This window comes from Mastacembelus armatus, chromosome 13, assembly GCF_900324485.2.
Source record: "Mastacembelus armatus chromosome 13, fMasArm1.2, whole genome shotgun sequence".
NCBI lineage: Eukaryota > Metazoa > Chordata > Actinopteri > Synbranchiformes > Mastacembelidae > Mastacembelus > Mastacembelus armatus.
The window spans coordinates 25904613-25929539 of record NC_046645.1 but is presented as its reverse complement, the minus strand read 5'-3'; the positions used below and the strand labels follow the sequence as shown (position 1 = coordinate 25929539).

The 24927-nt window shown below is 43.1% G+C and overlaps 1 protein-coding gene across 7 annotated transcripts in view; it reads right to left on the bottom strand.

Annotated features, from left to right (window-relative positions):
• plekhg2 (pleckstrin homology domain containing, family G (with RhoGef domain) member 2) overlaps nucleotides 1-24927 on the bottom strand; it is a 76778-nt gene that overhangs the window by 16430 nt on the left and 35421 nt on the right. For all 7 annotated transcript variants that reach the window (XM_026315306.1, XM_026315359.1, XM_026315315.1 and 4 more), the window contains 4 exons: nucleotides 11581-11647; nucleotides 10996-11042; nucleotides 1697-1847; nucleotides 32-163 (listed from right to left, as the gene is read on the bottom strand). In XM_026315306.1, the coding sequence (XP_026171091.1) occupies nucleotides 32-163; nucleotides 1697-1847; nucleotides 10996-11042; nucleotides 11581-11647 (397 nt within the window). The remainder of the gene's footprint in view (nucleotides 1-31; nucleotides 164-1696; nucleotides 1848-10995; nucleotides 11043-11580; nucleotides 11648-24927) is intronic.

Sequence of the window (24927 nt, the reverse complement as noted above, 5' to 3'; positions counted from 1 at the left end):
TCATGTATTAACAACATCGTGCTGCATTTACCTGCAGCCGTACGGCATGTTCCTGTTTCCTCTTCATGTCGTTAATGTACCAGGCAACAGCCGTCATGGTGATGATGGCGTCCTCGACAACCTGGTACCCTGGGTCAGTTTTGTCGAAGTGCTTGGAAAGTTCCTGAGAAGAGACAATACAAAGGTGTGTTAAAGTCAGACATGAGCTGAGTGTCTGACGGGAGTCACATAAAGACTGGATGAAACATGAACAGCATGAAGTGTAAGTGTGTGAAGGCTGACACCAGCTCAGGATTATGGGAAGATCATGTTTGACCAGTGTTTAAACTGGCCTCTGTGGATGAAGCAGCAATTCAATTCAATTCAATTCAATTTTATTTGTATAGCGCCAAATCACAATACAAATCATCTCAAGGCACTTTACAAAAACTAAAACTAAAAACCCAACAATTCCCTTATGAGCAAGCACTTGGCGACAGTGGAGAGGAAAAACTCCCTTTAACGGAAGGAAAAACCTCCAGCAGAACCGGGCACAGTTTGGGCGGCCATCTGCCTCGACCGGTTGGGGTGAGTGGATAGAGCAGAGAGATGACACCAAGTGATACACAGCAAACAAAGAACAAAGACCGAGCTTCTGGAGACAGATTCATCACTGCCCTCCTCTCAGGGGTGGGCTTGGACTGGAACCAGGGAAGAAACTCCAGTTTATTGGGAAAAGCTGTGTGTGTGTGTGTTAATGGATGAGACCATTGTCTGAACGTCTTCATGTGTTTTTAAAACTTATGATTCAAGTAAGAGCTGTAATTTATTAAAGAAGTCATGATACTTAGTATTATCATGGATGGTACGAGAGGATTCAGACCCTTTTCAACCTCCTCCTAAAGTGAACTTTCTCTGCTCCTCAGTCACATTTTGGTGGGAAACATAACAACTGTCCTGGTTATGTTCAGTCTGAGACCAGTTTATCAGTCACATTAAAAACTTCAATGAGATTCATTGTGTTTCCTGTGACACACAACGTACAAGCTGTGTGTTTGTTTGTGCTTATGTTTATTGTCACTGAGGCAGCTGATCCAGTCGTGTGTTGTTACAGAGGAACCTCAGAGACATTTACCACAATAAAACCTCTAATTCAAGTCGAGCTTAAGGCTGCAGCCGACACGCTGATGTCTCAGTCTCACCTTTGTCTGATGGTGTGAGCTGACGATCACTGTGTTCACATGGAGCCTGATGCTCCACTAATAATGGGAATCAAACTGCATCATGTGACCACCCCGGTGGGAACAGCCTGGCCCGGTCAGAAGGAGTTTCCAATGGGAATGGGGTGTAAACCTTTAATTATCTGATCAATAGGAAAATATTGGCCATGGAAACACTTGGTCCCATAGTTTCTCTCCTGTTGGAATAAATACATTCATGTCTGACCCACGTGGGGGGAACATTAGGGGACAGGAGCAGCAGGTCTGTCTCCAATGTATTAAATGTAATTTGAGGAAAAGCCAAAAGTTGCAGGTGGTATTTGAAGTACCAGATGCAGTAATTAATAGTATTTGAATCTGATGTACTGAATGTAGTAAGTTTGAGGAGCTTCCTGAAGCTGTTGGTGGCATTTGAAGTACTATGTTCAGTATTTGGAAATACTGGAAGCATTCCAACTGACAGAGGTACTGTACGCAGTATTTGGTAGCATCTGTACCTGTAGTAGCAGGTGGTACTTGAGGATCCTCTGCACGGGTTTGAGCAGGTATGTCTCCAGAGGTAAGGAGTGGTTCAGAGTTGTCTGTCTCTCCTGGAAGAAACGGACCAGACTTTCGTTTTTCATGCAGTCCCTCAGCACGGCCACTGAACTGTGGGCACAGAGAAACACACGTTAGAACAAATTCTTATGATCCTCCTTATCAGAAACCACTAAAAAACTGTGTATTTATATTATTGTTCTGAACTGGACTCATTGATTCAGACCCTCCTGAGCTTCAGGTCAGATAAACATCTTGTATGATTGTAACTAATTTTCTTCATGTGGGAAGGGCCTCCTGAACTTCCTGGTTCCACTGTGTACATCACTTTGTTTGTTTTGAAACTGCTGCATGGCTAAAGTTATTACTATTAAAACAATTACATTTAGATTTCAGTATATTTTTATTGTCTGTCTCTGCAGACAAACAGTGTCTGCGTTCACATCCCTGTGAAACTGGAGTTATCCTGATCCAAACTGAGCTAATACTTGGACATGGAAGAAATAAAAATGAGGAAATAACTCATGATGTTTGACAAATGACGGCGGCCAGAATCTGTCACAGATCAAAGTGTTTTTGCTTTCTTGTGTCACTCAAACCATATGACAAAACTCTGATCCAGAATTTAATAAAGACAGGATAAACAGAACCAGAATCTGACGGATATCCAGGCAAGACTACCAGCCCCCACAGAGGGAGATGAGTATTTATCACAGGATTCAATTCAATTCAATTCAACTTTATTTGTATAGCGCCAAATTACAATACAAATCATCTCAAGGCACTTTACAAAAACAAAAAACCCAACAAATCCCTTATGAGCAAGCACTTGGCGACAGTGGAGAGGAAAAACTCCCTTTAACGGAAGAAAAAACCTCCAGCAGAAACCAGGCTCAGTTAGGGCGGCCATCTGCCTTGACCGGTTGGAGTGAGTGGATAGAGGAGAGAGAAAAAAACAGCAACAATAAACAACAAATAGACACTGCAGGTTGGTGAGGCCAGTAACTGCACATCAGTGATATACAGCTCCAGGATCAGGGACACCTGCAGAAGGTACAGAGAGAACAGAGAGAGAGGGAGAGAGCACAAACTAGGGGAGAGAGAGAGCACAAGGTTAGTGACATTCAATGGTGGAATATACATGTGAGGGGGGAGGAGAGGAAGAGAGGGGAAGGGAAGGGAAGGGAAGGGAGGGCTATGGAAGCTCAGTACACCGAAGGTCCTCGGTCAGTCAGGGCCTATAGCAGCATAACTAACGGATGGTTCATGGACTAGTTTTTCTGCATCATTTTGAGACAGGAAGCTCCTAATTTTGGAAATGTTGCGCAGGTGAAAGAAGGCAGTTCTAGAGATTTGTTTTATGTGTGAGTTAAAGGACAGGTCCTGGTCAAAAATAACTCCAAGGTTTTTCACAGTAGTGCTGGAGGCACTACTGGAAAAGTTATTTCTAAGGTTTTTAGGCCCCAATACAATAACTTCTGTTTTCTCTGAATTTAAAAGTAGAAAGTTACTGGTCGATTGATTGGTTGATTATGAAGGGATTTGTATGTGAGAAGAAGGATTTTAAATTCTATTCTGTATTTTACAGGGAGCCAATGAACAGAAGCTAATATGATCTCTCTTGCTAGTTCCTGTCAGGACTCTGGCTGCAGCATTCTGGATTAACTGGAGGCTTTTTATGGAGATACTGGGACATCCAGATAGTAATGAGTTACAGTAATCTAGCCTTGAGGTAACAAATGCATGGACTAGTTTTTCTGCATCATTTTGAGACAGGATGTTCCTAATTTTAGCAATGTTGGTAAAAGAAGGCAGTTTAGAGATCTGTTTTATATGTGAGTTAAAGAACATGTCCTGGTCAAAAATAAGTTAGGCCCAAATACAATAACTTCTGTTAAGTAGAAAGTTACTGGCCATCCAGGCCTTTATGTCAGTTAGACACGCTTAACTGGTTAACTGGTTTGTGTTAACAGGTTTCATAGATAGATACAGCTGAGTGTCATCTGCATAGCAGTGGTAATTAATAGAGTGCTTCCTAATAAAGGAAGCGTGTACAAGGTGAACAGAATTGGTCCTAGCACAGAGCCTTGTGGAACTCCATAACTAACTTTTGTGCGTGTGGAAGGTTCAGCATGTACATGAACGAACTAGAATCTGTCCGATAAATAGGATTGGAACCATTTTAATGCTGTTCCTCTGATAGCAGTGACATGCTCCAGTCTCTGTAATAAGATGTTGTGGTCAATAGTGTCAAATGCAGCATTAAGGTCTAGGAGGATAAGTATAGAAACAAGTGCATTATCTGAGGCTAAGAGAAGATCGTTGGTGACTTTTAACAGTGCCGTTTCTGTACTATGATGTGCTCTAAATCCTGATTGAAAATCTTCAAATAGTTCATTCCTGTGTAAGTGGTCTGATAGCTGCTTAGCAACAGCTTTTTCTAGGATTTAAATGAAATAAATGGTAGGTTGGATATTGGTCTATAATTAGCCAAGACTCCTGGATCAGGACTAGGCTTTTTGAGTAAGGGTTTGATTACTGCAGTCTTAAAGGCCCGTGGTACGTAGCCTGATACTAGAGATAAATTTACTAAGTGTAATAAAGATGAGTTAATTAATGGAAGGGTGTCTTTAAGCAGTGTAGTCGGAATGGGGTCTAAGAGACACGTTGATGATTTAGATGAAGCAACTACTGATGTACATTCAGAGAGATCTATGGGAGAGAAGCAGTCTAAACATAACTGAGGTCGTACAGATGATTCAAGAGCTACTGTAGTAGAAGATTCATTTATTGCAGGTATAGGAAGCATCTGCTGAATTTTATCTCTAGTAGTTGTGATTTTATTTGTAAAGAAATGCACAAAGTCGTCACTGCTGAGAGCTAAGGGAACACTGGGCTCAACAGAGCTGTGACTTTTTGTCAGCCTGGCTACAGTCCTGAAAAGAAACCTGGGATTGTTCCTATTTTCCTCGATTAGTGATGAATATTATGCATTTCTGGCTTTATGGAGAGCTTTTTTTATATATGTTAATAGACTGTTTTTCCAGGCTAGAATATTCCTCTAAATTTGTGGAATGCCACTTTCTTTCCAGCCTTCGTGATGCCTGCTTTAAGGTACAAATATGCAAATTATACCATGGGGGTGATCTTCTCTGATTCACTAACTTCTTTTTCAGAGGGGCTACAGAGTGAGGCTCTCAAATGAGTTATAATTGTTCTGAGGATGAAAGTTTAATAATAAGTTTGAGTGGAAGATTGCAGCTACTCCTCCACCTCGACCTGTGCTTCGAGGAACATGATAATTTTTATGACTGAGGGGGGTTGATTCATTCAGACTGACATATTCATCCTGCTGTAACCAGGTTTCAGTAAGATAAAGTAGGTCAATTTGGTGATCAGTTATCAAATCATTTACTAACAGAGATTTAGATGAAAGAGACCTGATATTTAATAATCCACATTTGACAGTTCTGTTTTTCTGTTCAATAAGAGGAGTGGTCTTAATTTTTATTAGGTTTTTATGAATAACTCCTCTTGTGTTAACTTCTGATTTATTTGATTTATATGTTCGAGGGGCAGACACAGTCTCTATGTGGTTTGAGGGGGGCGGCGGCTCTAAGGAAACTGCAGAAAGGCGTTTTAGACTGAGTCTCTGCGTCCCGGTCCCCACCCTGGATTGTCAGGCTTTAGGTCGGTTAATAAACTCGGCCAGATTTCTAGAGATGAGAGCTGCACCATTCAAAGTGGGATGGATGCCGTCTCTCGCTACCAGACCGGGTTTTCCCCAGAAAGTGGCCCAATTGTCTATGAAGCCCACATCGTTTGCTGGACACCACCTAGACAGCCAGCGACGGGACGACGACATGCGGCTAAACATGTCATCGCTGGTCAGATTGGGGAGGGGTCCAGAGAAAACTACGGAGTCCGACATTAGTTTGGCGTAATCAGGTGTCATTGCTGCCGACGTGAATAACAATTTTCCCATATTTACGATTAGCCTTAGCCAGCAGCTTCAGATTTGACTCGATGTCGCTCTGGCCCCAGGAAACATTTGACTATGGTCGCTGGTGTCTCTATTTTCACGTTTCTGACTATGGAATCGCCAATTATCAGAGTTGGTTTCTCAGCGGGTGTGTCGCTGAGCGGGGAAAATCTATTAGAAACGTGAACAGGCAGGTGATGAGCCGTGGGCTTCTGCTTAGGAGTACGTTTCCGTCGGACCGTCACCCAGGCTAATTCTCCGGGCTGCTCCGGAGCTGCCCTTGGACCACTAACAGACCCTGAGCTCGGTGGCTCCACACCAGCTAACGGGGCTAGGCTAGCTGGCTTTTGTTCGAAGGTGCGGAGCCGCGCTTCCAAATCAGTGATCCTCGCCTCCAAGGCTAACAGAACCTTACACTTATTACAGGAATCATTATCGCTAAAGGAGGCAGAGGATTAACTAAACATGTGGCACACCGAGCAAGAAAGAGAGAGAGAGGGAGAGGCCATGTTACTAGCTAGCTAAGCTAACCGGTAGGCTAACAAACGCTGAGTCTGGGAATAGCAATAAATACCGGTCAAAATAGAAAGGTACTTGACTAGTACTGGAATGTAGCAGTTAATTAATTGTTTAGAGAGTTTAGTTAGTTTTTAGGAGTGTTAGACTAAAGGTTTGCAATAGGAAGTGATTCACTTACCTGAAAACAGATCAGAAACAGGAGTCTACATGATGACAGAGGGAGTGGAGTTAATAAGAGGAAGACAGGGAAGGAGACGGAGCAGTGGAGGACGCCTGGACTATGGTGCCGCAGCCGGAGATGAGAGGAAACTACTCGATTCTGAAATCCTCTGATGAACATTCATCAGGACATGGAGGAAAGAGATTGTTGAAGAGGTGAAGAAATGATGGAGGAAGAAAAGGACAGATGGAGAAGATTAGGAAGGGACGATGAAGGAGCTGCAGCTGTTTGGAGCTTTGACAAACATTCATTACAAGAGGAACTGTTGAGTTTGGAGGGGAGGTTTGTCATGGTCTGGGTCCTTTTCACAAACATTCCTCACAGCTTGAACAAAGAATAGGAGAAATTGAAAAGGACACAGAGAAAGAAAGAGAAACAGAGAAGATGAAGAGCTCCAGAAGAAAACCACTCAGCAAGAAGTCGAACAAAGACAGAAAGACACTGAAGAGGGCGAAGAAATGGAAGGTGCCTCAAAGCTGGAAGAGAAGAGATGATGGAGGAGAGCATAAAATCCTCAACTGTGTGTAGTTCTGCAAAAATTCAAAGGAGAAGAACTGAGGAAGATGAAAAGTTGTCCAGATGGTGGAGGAAGAGGAAGTGGAGATGGCGGATGTGGTGAAAGGAGATGATAGAGGACAGAGGAGACTCTTCAGCTGAACATTCATCACAGCGTGACGCCAAAGAGAATCAGCAAAAAGGGGAAATCTGGGCTATGAAGAAGGGGGGGAAGGAGGTCAAGGTAATGATGGGGATGCAGATGACAGATGAGGCTCTGTCCCTCCAGAAACATGTTAATCACCAGATGGAGCAGCTGGAATGTCTTTAACAGACTGATGTGATCAGCAGCGAGTCTGACGGACTCATCCAGAAGCAAAATCTATCTGCAGCTTCATCACATGTTGAATTTATTTAGAGTCCCTGACTCAGCTGTGTCTCACCTCTCACACAAGACTGGTCCAACCTCACTTTGGGTTGGCTTTGATTCACGTCTGCACATCCTGCTGCCACACACTCACCAGAGACCAGAGGACACTTACAGACTTGCCACTGCAGTTTTCAGTTGAGCTTTGTGCTACAGCACTGATGTAAAGGAGCAGAGCCACAGCAGTGTTGCAGTTCCAGTCTCTGATAAATACAGCTGCTCCCCGTCAGGCTGAATTCATCTCCACCAATCAGTTACCCTGACTGCTGCTGTAGTCACCACTGTCTCCTGAAGTGTCCTGTCTGTACATTTTGTTTACATCTGTGAACTCTGAGTATCACACCTTCTCTACACTCCAGTTGCATGATGATCACACTGAGTGAAACATTCGAGCTGCTAAATGAACAAAGCTTTGAGGAGGATTATTCTGCTCTAACCTACAGCTTTTTAAAGTCTGACACTGTGGCCCCCTTAGCCATATTCTCCAAAGGGCTCAGTTCACTTTCTGTGAGCTGCAACCTGAGCCCTGTGTTTTTAGCCCATATTCATTCATATTAAATCAGTGTCTCATTACCAGCAGCAGAATTCACCGTGATCAGCTGGCTGTTTACAGTGAACCCATGGAACCACAGACAACTGTCACAAGATCACTGTGATACTGAAGAAACCTTAAAACAGCTGGATTCTGAATGAAGCTGCGGTTATCCAGTCAGTGATTTCTAAGCTGATTTACTGGCAACATTAGGGATAAAGCACCTTAATTTCTCCTCCATCAGTATGCTAGTATCACCTCATCCCTCTTTCTGCTCCTCTTAAAAAAGAACCACCTGCTTTGCTTTCAGTGACAGATGCTGTGGAAATGAATGTTAATGTTGCACCACTATCACATCACAGGAACATGAAAACTCCATCCTATTAGTTTGTCCATATGGTTTCAGAACAGACACCACTGCAATAGAGAATCAGTTCCAGAGTGTCAGTGATGCACAGAATGAGGTTCTCAGCACAGAGGAGGTGTCAGTGTGACAGTAAAAACACTGAGATCTTGATTAGATCGAGATTTTTCCAATGCAGCTGGTGGAAAAGTGTAAATCTGGATCAGGGACAGAAACGTTTTGCTGCCAATCACATTTCAGCTGCACTCTTCAGATACACTTTCGCTTTCATGTGCTGTGACTTTGACCATCACTGGAACATTTCCCTTCTCTGTTAAAAGGTGGCTGCAAAGGTGTCACCCCCACCCAGCCCCAAAGCCCCCCCAGCTCTACAGCTCGCCCAGTTACAGCACTACAAACAGAGAGCAGACTCCAAGTGGAGTCTAGCAGCATAAATTTACTCAGCATCTGCCTCAGTCCTCCCTCTGGATCCCTGTACAGAGACCAGATCCACGTCTGTTAATGTCATTCAGACACATTACACTGACACCAAGTGTGAAAGGAGCAGATGCAATTTGGCTTCATGTACTTTCAGATGGCAGAGCAGCTGCGTTCCTGTAGCCATTTTCTTATTTGGCATGTTTGTCTTTTTACAGGGAATAACTAACCAAACAAAGACTCTCTCAGCGGGGCTGCACTGGAGTCCACAAACCAGCAATCCAGCACATTTCCCTCCAAATCTGACCCAGTGGATCAGAATAGAAAAATACCTGACAGGAGAACTCTTCTCTCTGTGCTGGCAATCCCATCAGTCTCTGTGAACACACTGAGCTTTTACATTCAATACTTTTTTCTGATCAGAAACACTGTTTCAAACCTCAAACTGCTCTTACTGTCCCCGGTGATGATGATTGTGTGGGTGCTGGAGAGGCTGGACTCACATTACAACTGATGACCAGCAGTCTGCAGTAATGACAGAAAACTCCTCTGTCCCAAGTAAAAGTCCTGCAGTAAAAGTACCAAAATTCCAGTGTGTGTGTGTGTGTGTGTGTGTGTGCTTCAGTCTTCTCAGTGTGTTGGTTTCCCTCCTCCAGCTCTCTCCCTGTCGCCTTCTTAAAGCTCCATTAAACTCCAATAAAAATAAGTAGGTCAAATGCTTTCAGACCACCAAACTGAGTATCTGTCTCCAGTTTTCTCTGCTGCGTCGCTGCTTCTCCTATTGGATCCTTTCAGTCCTGACTGATTCTGCTGCCTCATGTTATGTTTTCCCAAAGGCTGTGTCCACATCCCAGGACTTATCCCATATGTTCCTTCCAGTTTCAGTCAGGGAACTTTATTCACTAACTGTCTGTGTTTTAGTCTTTAGTCAGGAACTGCAACATGTGCAAAGCTTTTTCACTGCAGTACTTGTCAACCTGACCATGCAGTATTCTGGCAGCCCTGTATCCTACTGTGGCAACTACTTCTCTCCTTCCTTCAGTGAAAAGTGGAGCCGCTCGGCCTCTGATGCTGAAATCTGTTGCTGATTTGTAAAACACCCCATGTCCTGTGTCCTGTCAGCTGATTTGATGTTTGTCATGCGATCCACTGGCTCTTATCAGGCTCTATCACATACATAAATATGGTTGATGAGGTGCCGCCTGCACCTCCCACAGTAGAAAAATGTAGTAATTAAGTAAACTCTAGTGACCTGAGTTCTTATCAGTGGGAGTTTTGACCTGAACCAGGTCTTTTTCTAAACATGACCATGAGTTTTAGTGTTTAACCCTAAGCCGGAGTGTTGTTGCATGGGCTGATGACGACCCGCTGACCCTCCTGCTTGGTGACTGAGCCTTTTTAAAAGGTTACACCAGGTCATTTGACCAACTTGTACTTTTTATTCCACACATTCTTCAAACCTGCTGGTTATGTTGCCCACAATGAAACTGGTAAGAGCTGGCTGGGAGATTGGGATTTGTTTGGGTTGGTAATGCTGTTATATAATACAGAGATAAGGCTGGGGCCTGCAGATATACTCCATACAGCTGACAGAGCTGACATTCAGTCTAAGTCGAAATAATCATCTCCTTTAAAGTGGCCATGAAGAAATCAAACTGGATTCAGCTCTAAACAGGTATTCCAGGTGCCTCTGTCATCCACAGCCCAACAGCGTTTCACAGTGTTCAGGTGCTGAGCGGTTCCTCTGCAGCCACAGCTGAGAGTCATAACCCTGTAGGCATCAAATTGTCTGTGCAACTATCTGCCCCCTCAAATCACTGATTCACTCAGGTAGCTGCAGCTTTTGACTGCTGCTGCTGCTGCTGTAGAGGTAGGTTTCTCCTCTATCTGCAGCTCATTGTTGCACAGCCTGATGACCTCTGGTTGTCTCACGCTGTTCGTTGTGCCTGAACACATCACAAAGGCTGCAGCTCACAGCACACATGCACAAATATGAAGTGTGTCCAGCTGTTCTTGTTCTTAATTTCTTAAATTTACTGTGCACATCGTTTTTAGACTGTTTAAGAACAATGTGCACATGTGGCAGAGAGGTTTTAGAAAATTAAGAGCACATTTCATTGTTTTTAGGCCAAACATCAAACAGCTTTTATTGTTTAATGTCTTTTTATCCGAATCAAAATCAAAATACTGCTTTAAGTTTAAAAGGTTTAAGATGTAAAAGATACAGAAACACACACATTTAGACTTACAGCCAAACATCTGTTAGACAACAGTGTGTGTTGTGTGTGTGTGTGCGTACTTACTTGGGGTAGTTCATGCAGTAGAGAGTGTAGATGTCAAAGGCTTCGCTCTAAACAAGAGAGAGAACAAGTTAATGTTGAACAGATAGTCATCATCTTCATCTCTCAGCTGTGGCATCATGGTGGAGAAAACAGTCATGCCTGAAAGAGAAACACCTGCATCTTCCTCCTGCTCCTTTTCACTCTTTCTTCTCCATGTATGAAACTCAAACCCCATCCTCTAGAGACCAGGACGTCGGGACCTTTCACATCAAGTTACATGTTCATCTGTTTGAAGTTTGACCCTCAGGGCGAAGGTCAGGATGTCCCCAACCCTCCCCACTGTACGTTTACTGGAGCTCTGGTTAGAACATGTTTTCATACTGCGAGAACAATATCACTACTGTAAGAAACACACACACACACACACAGTCTAAACATGTTCATTGGGTGTTGTTTTGATCCTCAGCAGCAGCAGCTGGTGCATGAAATGACGTGTGTGTTGCAGTACTGGGTGTTAGGGCTTCACAGTGTTGGGTTTCCTGTTAGCCAACGGCCTCACACACACACACACACACACATACACTCACACAGCTGTACTGTACCCACCCTCTCTACGAAGCAGTCTGCGATGGCTGCAGCGTGAGGACTCCTCTCTAAATCCTCCAGGAGATCACTGAGGAGACACAGACACACACATTAGTGTCAGTCCTGATGCTTCACATCCACATCAGCGGCTGCGACATGAGCCAAACTAAAAATCAAGCTGATTTCTGTCGTACAGTGCCCTGGATCAGCAGGTGCCCAGAGTCCGAGTCCATGCGTTTCTTATTGCAGCACCCTGGATCTGCACCCTGCCATGCTGGGTCTCGCCGGACCCGCAGGATCCAAATCCTCCAGCACAAACATGGACACAGAACAGCACAAACAGATCAGATTTCTCCCTCTGAGTTTTAGTATCGTTTCAGTTCACATTGGTGGAGCCACGGAAAACATTTAGCACTATAATAAGAACCAGTCCTGTTGTAGTTTCTCTGCACATCAGTCACAGTGAGAACAGCATTGATGTGTCACCAGACTCAGTCCAGAACCTGCAGACTGTTACAGTTGGCAGACGTTCATCCTGAAAACTCTCTGTCCATTCCCACAATCCATCCTCATCGTCATCCCTTCATCCTGCCAAGTCCTGAATGCTGCCCCTCATACACACACACACACACACAAACACCTAAAACAACCAGTTTCCTAAGTAATTTCATTATCACTTTTATTCTTATCTTCTCATTCTTTCTCTTGCATCCATCTATAACATTTCAGCCAAGACCAGTCACAGCTCTAATACACACAGCACATACACCATATTCAGTCCAAATCACTTTTTAAATACATGTGTCACAGTAACTCTGCAGCATCAGATTCCTCAGAAATCCTGCACCAAGTCAACTCTTAGTTTTCATTTCAGCAGCACCTTTGAGCTGTTTCTGCTTGAACTCTGAGCAGGATTACAGCCCAGTCCACCTCCTGTGACCTTTGACCCACGGTGGACGGAGGTCTCTGTGTTTATCATGGTGTCATCTGTAACATCTGCTCATTCCTCGGGCAGCATGGCTGTTAATCACTGATCAGACTGTCCCACCGCATCAACACAGCCTCTGTCAGAGCTGCACTTTGTCTTTTCAGGCCTATTATACAATGTTCATGGTTCTTGTGCTGAGTAAGAGGAACTTCACTAAGTGGCGATTAAAGCGTTTAAGAAGAAGCTACACTGAGTAACACAGCTGACAGTAAAGAGCTGCAGCAGTCTGCTCTGCTCATCATCATCTTTTTCCCAGCTCCATATTAAACAGAACATAATGAGCATGAAGCATTCTGGCTCAGCCTCAGTCAGCCTTTCTTAATTCCTCTTTTGACTCACTCACTCTGCTGAGTTCTTCTCCTTACGGTTATTTCCAGACTCTGCATCTCTGAACCCTGTTAACACCACATGCTCTAAAACGAGGGCAGCGGGGAGAAGCAGTGACACAACCTTGGCTTAGACCTCAAGCTCTTCATTTGTTCCTATGTGCAGTATGTATGTTATTCATGTGCAAACACACAGAGCACAATGGCGCAGTTCACATTAGCACACAGGAACCTGCTGGCAACAAGTTTCTGTCAACAGCAAAGGAAATACAGTGTTTTCTGCCAAACATCCTGTTCTCACATCAAAATGTGTGACACAGTGCAGAGCATGGCTGATACTGTTGATTCACAGAGAAAAGGGCCCATGTGTTTGCAGAGGGAGGTGCCATTTCTTCAGGCTGTGCAGACATTTAAAAAAGCTGGTCTGGTATAAGCTGGAGGTTTGATAATAACTAGAAAGAATGATGAAGACACATTTAGTGAGGGGGGCACATGTGGAAAAGTAAAAAAAAACTACCACAGACCCCATGTCATTAAAGCATCAGCTGTAGATCCACTACAGGCTGGTCCCACAGAGGCCACAAAAAACATGGAGAGCGTGTGAAGGCAGCTCACATGGTAAATTTTATAATAATAATAATGCTAGTAGTAATAATGTCCATTTCCACAGCACTGAAGATAAAATCAAGAACATTCAAAACTGCTTAACGATAACTCTCAGGCCTCAGCAGTGAAACCAACTAAAAGCCTCTGGAGCAATCACTGGAAAGTTTTGTTTTTACTTCCAGAGACTTGTTGCTAGGCAGAAACATGGGCCAATTGCCTGATGACGATATGAAAGCTGCAGCTCACTGAACAATGTATCAAGAAGGTCTGGAGGCCTGAGATTTACAGTATCTCACAGAAGTGAGTACACCCCTCACATTTTTGTAAATAGTTTATCATATCTTTTCATGTGACAACACTGAAGAAATGACACTTTGCTACAATGTAAAGTAGTGAGTGTACAGCTTGTATAACAGTGTAAATTTGCTGGCCCCTCAAAATAACTAGCAACAAAAGTGATCACACCCCTAAGTGAAAATGTCCAAATTGGGCCCAAAGTGTCAATATTTTGTGTGACCACCATTATTTTCCAGCACTGCCCTAACCCTCTTGGGCATGGAGTTCACCAGAGCTTCACAGGTTGCCACTGGAATCCTCTTCCACTCCTCCATGACGACATCACAGAGCTGGTGGATGTTAGAGACCTTGCACTCCTCCACCTTCCGTTTGAGGATGCCCCACAGATGCTCAATAGGGTTTAGGTCTGGAGACATGCTTGGCCAGTCCATCACCTTTACCCTCAGCTTCTTTAGCAAGGCAATGGTTGTCTTGGAGGTGTGTTTGGGGTCATTATCACGCTGGAATACTGCCCTGTGGCCCAGTCTCCGAAGGGAGGGGATCATGCTCTGCTTCAGTATGTCACAGTACATGTTGGCATTCATGGTTCCCTCAATGAACTGTAGCTCCCCAGTGCCGGCAGCACTCATGCAGCCCCAGACCATGACACTCCCACCACCATGCTTGACTGTAGGCAAGACACACTTTTCTTTGTACTCCTCACCTGGTTGCCTCCAGACACGCTTGACACCATCTGAACCAAATAAGATTATCTTGGTCTCATTAGACCACAGGACACGGTTCCAGTAATCCAAGTCCTTAGTCTGCTTGTCTTCAGCAAACTGTTTGCGGGCTTTCTTGTGCATCATCTTTAGAAGAGGCTTCCTTCTGGGACAACAACCATGCAGACCAATTTGATGCAGTGTGCGGCGTATGGTCTGAGCACTGACAGGCTGACCCCCCACCCCTTGAACCTCTGCGGCAATGCTGGCAGCACTCATACGTCTATTTCCCAAAGACAACCTCTGGATATGACGCTGAGCACGTGCACTCAAACTCTTTGGTCGACCATGGCGAGGCCTGTTCTGAGTGGAACCTGTCCTGTTAAACCGCTGTATGATCTTGGCCACCGTGCTGCAGTTCAGTTTCTGGGTCTTGGCAATCTTCTTATAGCCTAGGCCATCTTTATGTAGAGCAACAATTCTTTTTTTCAGATCCTCTGTGAGTTCTTTGCCATGAGGTGCCATGTTGAACTTCCAGTGACCAGTATGAGAGACTGAGAGCGATAACACCAAATTTATCACAACTTTTGTTGCCAGCGGTTTAGACATTAATGGCTGTGTGTTGAATTATTTTGAGGGGACAGCAAATTTATACTGTTATACAAGCTGTACACTCACTACTTTACATTGTAGCAAAGTGTCATTTCTTCAGTGTTGTCACATGAAAAGATATAATAAACTATTTACAAAAATGTGAGGGGTGTACTCACTTCTGTGAGATACTGTAACTGCTACATGTATTTTACATTACACCAGACACCTGTAAAAAATACAGCAGACAGAGAAACATCGAACGTGTCAGAGCCAGGACAGAATCCACAGATCTGTCATAAATAAGGAGAGGAGACAAGGGGTGAGGAGAGGAGACAAAGAGGGAGGAGAGGAGACAAGAGGAAGGAGAGGAGACAAGGAGAGAGGAGAGGAGACAAGGAGAGAGGAGAGAAGACAAGGAGGAAGAAGAGGAGACAAGGAAAGAGGAGAGGAGACAAGGAGAGAGAAGAGGAGACAAGGAGAGGGGGGAGGAGACAAAGAGGGAGGAGAGGAGACAAGGAGAAGGGAGAGGAGACAAGGGGGAGGAGAGGAAACAAGGAGAGAGGAAAGGAGACAAAGAGAGGTGAGAGGAGACAAGAGGGGAGGAGAAGAGACAAGGAGAGAGGAGAGGAGACAATGCAGAACTGATCCCTGTGGTTGTTTTACACAGAATGAGTTATAAAGTGGAGTTGAGGTCTTACTTCTGTTTGGTTTCATAGTAGAATTTAACAGGTGGTCAAAGGGTCAACTTAAATGTGTTTAGCTAAAGAATGCATGGTATGGGGGTTTTAGTGTTTTAGATGCCTGTAAATAAATGCCAACTGTTTTAGTGCTGTTAGATGCCTGAAGATGGAGGTCACCTGAAACAATGTTTGGGGTCTTTTCGAGATGAGCCCACCCCTTTCTCCAGATATATATTCCTGAAATTGTAAGGGAAAAGTCAGAGAACGCTGTAGAAGTCTTCTCTCCAATTAAACTGAGATGATTCATCACACTTGTGTTTGTTCTTGAACCGTGATGAAGAAAGCTGAAGGACAATGACCCTCGAGCTGCTGCCCTGATGAACTTCAGCTGTTCTGTTTTTGAGTTCTTTTACCTCAGAGTACATGAACAGATTCATGATGATCAATAACAATCAACACCCGAACAGACACAGGGAGGACGTGCAGACTCCACACACAAAGTCCCTGGACACAGTGGGGTTCAAACTCACAGCCTGGAAACTGATTTATAACTTTTTTGTGTGGAACAGGAAAAAGACGTGTGTGTTGAGCTGTGTCTGTCAAAATAAAGAAACAGACACACTTCAGTTTGATTTGGTGACAAAGCCAGAATGACGCAGAGGTTTGTGTGTTGGCTCGGGGTCAGTCCTGCACAGTTTTATTTAATTTCTCATTTTAACCTATTACTAAAATTTCAGTCATGTAAAAGACCAAATTACCAAAAAGGTAGAAGTTGTAAGTTGGATGAACTTTATTTGTGCTTATAGGGGCTCAGGCAGGTACCTGTCCACGGCGTCATAAACCGTGCCCCTCAGCAACAGCTGATCCACTGCTGCGTCTTTATGAACCAACCTGCTCAATAAAAAGACGCTTGGACGGAGATGAGAGGCTTGTTCACTCGCCAGTGCTCTGCACCACATGTGAGGTCAGACCGCAGCGCTCTGAGTTAACAAGCTGAAGTTGAGCCTCTCATTATCACAAACACAGATGTGCTTATTTACACCAAGACGGACACACACTCTCTCACTCACTTGTTCTCTCTCCTCTGGCGTCAGAACTCATTTTGTGGCTGGCGGACATCATTAGTGAGGGATTGTGGGAAAGGAAGAGGGAATTCTGGGTGTTTTTTGTTTTGCTTTTTTAAATGGAGTGACCACAGAGGAGGGAGGGGATGGGTAAGAGACAATGATAGAAAGAGAGAGAGAGAAGCTATGCCACAGCAAGAAGAAACTTTTTAATCCAACGTACAGCCAGAAAGACGACAGACACAGGGTCAGCAAGAAGAACGGAGTGAGCTCAGAGCACATTGAGAAACACAAGGAAAGAGATGTCACAACAGGAGAAAATAAAGGACCTGACACCAGTGTCTGAGTAACCTATTTTCACTCAGAGCCATATCTTTACCCCATTACTTAGAGCTTTATTTCCCGAACAGTCTGAGACCTATGGGGATAATTACTAAACCTGTTGCAAATTACTGCATCCCAGAAAGCTGTAAATTTAGCAGCATGAGACGCAACTTTCAGCTGTGCTGCTTTTTTCCCGGCACAAAACCCCCATTGTGAGTCCTCAGTAAATAAAAAACACAATTTCACAGTGGAGCACCTAAAAATGGGCTGAGTACACAGCCACTTTTACTTGTTGGTGACTGTTAGTCTGTGAGTGAAACAAACAGCTGATGCAGGTTCTTATTCTGACCATTTTCCACATCCTGCAGCAGTTTCTGAATTACACAGCTTTTCAGCGGCTCTTGGTTTGAATCTGTTTCTATGAAAAATCAACTTGCAGAGACAAAACTTGCAACAGAAAGGACATGCATCAAGGACATGTTTAGTTTTACATGGCTATTATTGCAGAAAATATCACTTTACTGTAAAATTCTCCCAAATGGTGCATTCAAGAACACAAGCCACAGCAGGAAGAACAAGATTCGACATCAAGTTGCTGAAACATGTCACATCCAAAAGCCATAGTCTCCAAACCATGTCAGCCTGAAAGACTCAAAACTAACCAAAGTATATTGTTACAAGAGTCTATTAAAAGACCTGCACAATATGACACAGCTTGTACCATGGTACTGAGATGAACCACAGCAGAGGAGGATGATGGAGCATTCCTGAATGCACCAGCAGGGAGGGTTTCTGTCCTGTGGTTGCATCACTACATGATGAAGTGAAACTAAACACTGGCTGTGGTAAATTTAATAATAAATATGGAGAACAGTATATAACATGAACCGATGTGTCCTCACATTCTGACCTGTGTTCAGGTTTAGACATATGGTGGTTTGGGTTAAATGTAAAGAATCCAACCACCATGAGCCACCATCTGAAGTCACCTTGAGCCTTTACCAGAGCTGTAAGTGCCTCACCTTTGGTTGCTAAATGTACCCATGCAAAGTTCAGCAAGGTTGTGCTGCATGCTCAGAAGATTTGGTCTGGGAACATTTTACTGATTCGTTCTGTATTAACATACCTGTAACCTGCCAAGTACGAAATCTGTGTCGCTTTACTTGTTTATAAACGTAAGTCGGTATGTGCAACATCAGTGCCTGCCTCGCAATTGTCCTTAAAATATACAGTAAAATACATACACACCAGTTTTTAAAACCAGTTTAGAACATGATCTTTTGGAGAAACCAAAAAAAGGGAACTTTTATATTTAATGAGGAGATATTTAATCTTTTCTTGCCTATTTATTGTCTTTGTAAAAACCAGTTGAAAGACCAGAGAAAAGCAACAGAGGAAGAGTGGAAGCTTCTTCTTTTATGGTTTTTTCATTCGGGATCAAAACGAAGTCATCTGGAAACAAGTCGAGACTGTTAGCCGACCACAAAACCTGCACGACACAGTCGCACACACATGAACTCGATCAACATTCCTGTTTTCCTATTTAACTGGATATTTCAGGGACAGTTACTTGTTTTTGACGTTTTTCATCTGATTCATTCCCTCAAACAAACAGACTGTCTGTCTGTCTGTCGTTCCTCTTCACTACTCAGCATTTTATTTCACTCCTGCCTGTAAACTCAGAACGTTTCATTTGAATCCTGAACTTTTTAAAAAATATTTATTTCAGTGATAATTTTTAATTGTAAATCCACTTAGAAACCCAACTGGGTGTTGACAACACATTTGTATCATCTCACTTCTTTTCTCAGAGCTTTTAGCTGCTAAATACATAAACCTACCCCTGACCCCACATGACCCGCTGACCTCCAAGCTGGATCCTCCTCTGCAGACCGGGGCCAAAGCAAACACACGGGGCCAAGCTCTGGTTTCCATCCTCTCACAGAGCGAGTCGCCTCTTTAACAGAATGATAAACAGCAGCTGACTGTGTGGCATCTGAAATATGCAGCATTGCTAAACTGACGATAGTCAGAGGAGGAGCTGAGCTATAAGAGCAATGATGAAAACGAACCTATAGAGAAATAAAACCTGCTAAGTTCTAAGAAGATTAAAGACCTGGATGTACAGTTTTTCTGGGTGGGAATGACCATTTTACAGAAATCAAATGTATCAACAGCCCAAGAATCGAGCTGGGCTAAAATTTGACTTCTTTCCTTCCTGCTGGTAAACACAAGGATTTCTGTCTTGTCTGTATTTAATTAAAGGGAATCTAAATTCATCCAGGTATTTACTTGCTTTAAGCACTGACAGCATGAGTCTAACAGCCTATAGTGAAGGAGCTACATAAATCTGACTGTCATCTGCATAACTGCACTAAACAGCATTATTGAATGATCTGACCCAGATGAATAACAGTGGCCCCAGAATCCAACCCTGGATGGTCATGGTTTATGATGGTCACACATGGTCATGGTTTATGATCAATAACATAAACAATATACAAGAGCTCTTCAGTGTCAGAATTCACTCTGAATTATTAGCAAACACTCCAATTTTAATGCCACAATTTACTGCATACAGCAACAACACAGTAGCTTAAGGTAAACATTTCACTGGGTATTGGACATTGGACATTTATAGAGAAAAACTGGTACAAGAGAACAAAGTGGTTTTGCATCAGTACTTTCAATCTGGTCAAATATTCAAAAAGACTAAATTAAAGTGAAGTCTAACCACAGCACAAGCATATTTCACACTCTTCTTTTCCTTCATCATGATGAACCTACAATTAGTGTCAGCAGCTGAGCCAAGACCAGCCTGCTGCTTCAGGTGTGTTTGATTTAAGTCCTGTCAGAGGTGGAAAGATCAGTGAAGAAGCTGCCGTGACTCAGTGTGATCCAACAGAAATACTGACTTATCTTTACTGTAGGGTGGAGAGCCTGGGTTTATCTTCAGCTCTTTCATTTTTCTTAGACAGCCGAGGGCTCTGAAGCTGCACAGGTCTGTAATTATTTATTTATAGTCAGATAATGTGATTCTACTCTCCACTATCAGTGAAGGTGAAATGATCCAAATAAATCACAAGCTCTGAAATGTATGAGCTTAAAAGTTGGATTGTTCTGATTGGGAGGCAACATGTCAGAAATTATTCTGACCTATCCTTTCTTATTATAGGAATGCGCATTAACCATTAGCACACACTTCCCTGAAGATTTTAAGTTGGATCCTCTGCTGTGTATTTTACCCGAATTTAGCCTATATAAAAATAGAGCTTCTCTAGCTAAAATGCCCATCAAACTCTTGGAAAGCAGAGAAGCTTCTGTCACTGCTGAAGGCCAACATTAAACAGTTTTATTTTATTTCTTCCTGGGGACTGGGTAATGTTTCTATGGCAAGTCTGGATGGTTTTACAGGTGATAAATGAATAGTATGTGTTAGTGTGTAGGTTGGACTATATTCTAAAAATACCAGTTGACAATTTCTAATATTTATGTAAAACCAATATTTTAAGATTTTTCCTTTCACTTCAATATAGTGACTTTTCTTTAGCAACTTGTAGTGGCTGAACTGCAACTTCACCCCGTCTAAAGCTGCAAGCATGCCCAAAAACACCTATGACCAATCTTTAATGTCTTCAAAGGGCATTGTGAATGATGGGCTTGCAAATATTCTGCAGCGTCAAAATAATATAACATCCATTCTTGTTAAGCAGCAACAACAATAAAAACACTCTAACGGGAAATCCCAGTCTTTAATGGAGATGTTTTTTCATACAGGCCATTCATCCGAGCCTTTGAGCATATGATTGAGCATAAAACTGAGAATGATACAGATTGGCTATACTTTCTTGATCAGTACACTAAGGGCCTCCCCAGAGAACTTGTTCAAGATAGAGATGAGTCAGGATAGAGGCTATGAAAAGGCAATGGCTTTGCTACAAGGACACTATGGAAATGAATTCAGAATCTGTTCTGCTTATCTAAAAAAGGCATTAGAATGGCCTGTCATTAAAGTCAAGGACTCAAAGGCATTGCAAGTCTTTGTTTTTTTCTTGAGGTGTTGCTGTAATGCAATGGAAGAAATGAGGTACTCTCATGAAATCAACTTATCAAACCTAAAGATTCTGATAATGAAACTCCCCTACAAATTGAGAGCAGTGGCGATCTTATGTGTGTAAATTTGAGAGAGGGAGAACAGCAGACCACAATTCCCTGATGTTGTTTCATTTCTTGAAAAGCAAGTGAGAGTAGTTTCGGATCCAGTGTATGGGGACATCCAGGACAGGCCTACCAGAGCTTCAGAAAAGCTACCCAATAAAGCTAAGCCGCCACTAGTCCACTAGTGTCAGCTTTTTTCAGCAAGTGTCTCCACTACTTCCTCTCATCTCGTTCAGCACCCTAAAAGTAATCTTTTACAATTTGCCCTATGTGCATCACCAATCACACATTTGAGTCTTTTAGTGCATTCATGAAAAGGAAACACACCAACAAGATAAGCTTCTTGAAGGAGAAGGGGATCTGCTTTGGCTGTTTACATCAAGGGCACATCAGCAAGCATTGTAAACAAAGACTTACCTGCACAGTGTGCTCCAAACAGCGTCCCAGTGTCCCCCGTATTAAGATAACAGAACAAAAGACAAAGCAACAAGAAAAGGGTGACACATCAGTTGAAACACAGCCCAAAGCATGCAGGCACATTGGGGCTGGTACAGGGGCCGGTAATGTGCTTTCAGTGCTGCCTGTGAAGGTAAAGGCAGGTAAAGGGGAAAAGATCATCAGTGTATGCGTTCCTCGACCCAGGTAGCTCAACTACGTTTTGTACAGATCGGCTCATGTCTCAGTTGAATATTATGGGAAGAAGAACCAATATCTTGTTACAATGAGCCATGAGACATCAGTACCAACATACGTGATCTCAGGTCTAGAAGTTTCTGGTGTTGATGAAAATAATTTCATACCATTACCTGACGTGTTCACACACAAAGAGATGCCCGTAACTATCGACAATATCCCCACAAAGCAGGATCTTGCTAAATGGCCATACCTGCAAAAGTTCAACATCCCAGAAATAGACAACAATATTGAACTGTTGATAGGAGCCAATGCTTCAAAGATTATAGAACCCTGGGAGATTATCAACAGTCAGGGTGAGGGACTCTATGCAATAAAGACCCTAGTGAGATGGGTTGTCAATGGGCCCTTAAAACAAAGCTAATCTGCTGCCAACAATGACTGTCAATCTACAGCAGTGAATAGGATCTATGTTGCAAATCTAGAAAAGCTATTGATCAGCCACTACAATCATGACTTTAATGAAAAGACATCTGAAGAAAAGCTTGAGCCCTCATTCTTCGAGGATAAAAAGTTCCTTGAAATTGCAAGCAATTCTGTCTCACTAATAAATGGTCACTATACTCTAAACCTACCCTTCAGGAGAGATGATGTGCAGATGCCTAATAACCGCCACATCGCCATGCAGCATTTCCAAAGTCTAAAGAGGAAACTAAAGAAAAATTAGTATTTCCATGAGTACGCAACTTTTCTGAGTGATGTTATAGCTCAAAGATATGCCGAAGTTGTCCTACAGGAAGAACTGAAAGGGACTGAAGGAAGAATCTGGTATATCCCGCATCACAGAGTATACCACCCTAAGAAGAACACACTTAGGGTGGTGTTTGACTGTGGTGCGGTGTACCAGGGCATGTCCCTGAACTCTGAACTTTTGCAAGGCCCTGATCTTACTAACTCACTAATTGGAGTTCTGCTGCTATAGGCCGAGACTGCCCGAGGACCATTGATGCACTGAGCTCCCCTACCCTACCCGCCCCCTTCCCTTCCCTTCCCCTCCCCTCTCTTCCTCTCCTCCCACCTCACATGTATATTCCACCATTGAATGTCACTAACCTTGTGCTCTCTCTCCCCTAGTTTGTGCTCTTTCCCTCTCTCTCTGTTCTCTCTCTGTACCTTCTGCAGGTGTCCCTGGTCCTGGAGCTGTATATTGCTGTTGTACAGTTACTGGTCCCACCAACCTGCAGTGTCTATTTGTTGTTTATTGTTGCTGTTCTTTTCTCTCTGCTCTATCCACTCACCCCAACCGGTCGAGGCAGATGGCCGCCCAAACTGAGCCCGGTTCTGCTGGAGGTTTTTTCTTCCGTTAAAGGGAGTTTTTCCTCTCCACTGTCGCCAAAAGTGCTGCTCATAAGGGATTTGTTGGGTTTTTAGTTTTAGTTTTTGTAAAGTGCCTTGAGATAATTTGTATTGTATTTGTATTGCATTGTATTTGCTATACAAATAATTGAATTGAATTGTTTGTGGTTTTTACCAGACCATAATTCTCACTTACTGTCCAGCTTAGTGTGGAAATCTTGTTCTTTTCCTTTGGGCTGCTCCCTTCAGGGGTCGCCACAGTGAATCATCTGCCTCCATTCAACCCTATCCACTGTATCCTCCTCACCCACACCAACTATCCTCATGTCCTCCTTCACTACATCCAAGAACCTCCTCTTTGATCTTCCTCTAGGCCTCCTTCCTTGCAGCTCTAACCTCAGCATCTTTTTACCAATGTAAAATAAAATAAATAAAATACCAGCTTAGTGTGGAAATGGTGAATTTAATATTTTAATATGATATTTAAGCTGTGAATTAATGGCATATTGATCTTTTTTCTTGTACTTTATAGACATTTGCATATAAACATTTTATTCCCCACAGTGGATTTTTATGCATTTTCCTGAGAGTGTGTGATAAATTGTGACAGTCTTGAAAACATAATTCCTGCTTTTCAGCAGTGTCTCTGCTCTGGGTCAGCTTTCTGCTGCTGAAGGAAACTTCATAATAACTCAGTCCTGGTCTTACATAGGACTGACTTTAATCTTCAGTTTGTGATGCAGACCCAGAACTCAGTCCTTTACAAAAACAAAGATGTGAGATGTGAATATACAGAAAATGAGAGGAGCGCACACTGTTTCACACTAAAAGGTCCCACCCAGGCATCTACAGCTCTCCGGTTAGAATCAGGCTTTGGTTTTGAGGCTGAGGAATGTTTTATGGCACAGAGGATCCTCAAGTCTGTTTTTGTGACATCATGAGGTTCACGACCCCTGATTAGCATCAAGGGGCTAAAGGTCAAATCCTAAATCGGTGAATGAAAAACCTGAGAAGACACTGAAATAAAAGAAAGACAGATAAAATCATGAAAGAAAGAAAAAATAAAGTTCAGAAGTGAGAAAAGAAAACACACACAGAGATCTAAAGCCAGCAGCACACACTAATCAATACATCAGCTTCACTGACCAAAGCTCATCATCTGTTTGTTGTGACCTAGTGCATCGTGAGAAAACAGTTTTGCTGACGATGTGGTTAAAGTCCAGTTCCTGCTCATCAAGACATTTATTAATTACAAAACTAGCAAGCACAAATCAAACCTGTCTATGACTTTTAAAGCTAATTGCCAAAGCTGATAAATAAATTAATTTCCATAAGAATCTTCCAGATTTGCTGGTATATGCAGTGCCAGTTATACCATCCTACTCTGCAGATGGCTCGGTCTACCACGCAGCAGGAGCTGCTCTGTATGGTAAGAGCAATGCCCTGCAGCTCCTTTTCAGCAGCATTACAGAGGAGTTCAGGAGCACAGAAGAGGAAAGTCATGCGGCAGGTATGAGGCAACAAGGGGCAGGGATGAGATGGGAAAGCCCCACAGAACGAGGCTCATGTGGTCTAATATCTGTCAAGCAGAGCCACAGCCCATTAAATTCTTAATCCAAGCTATGACATCTTACCAACTCA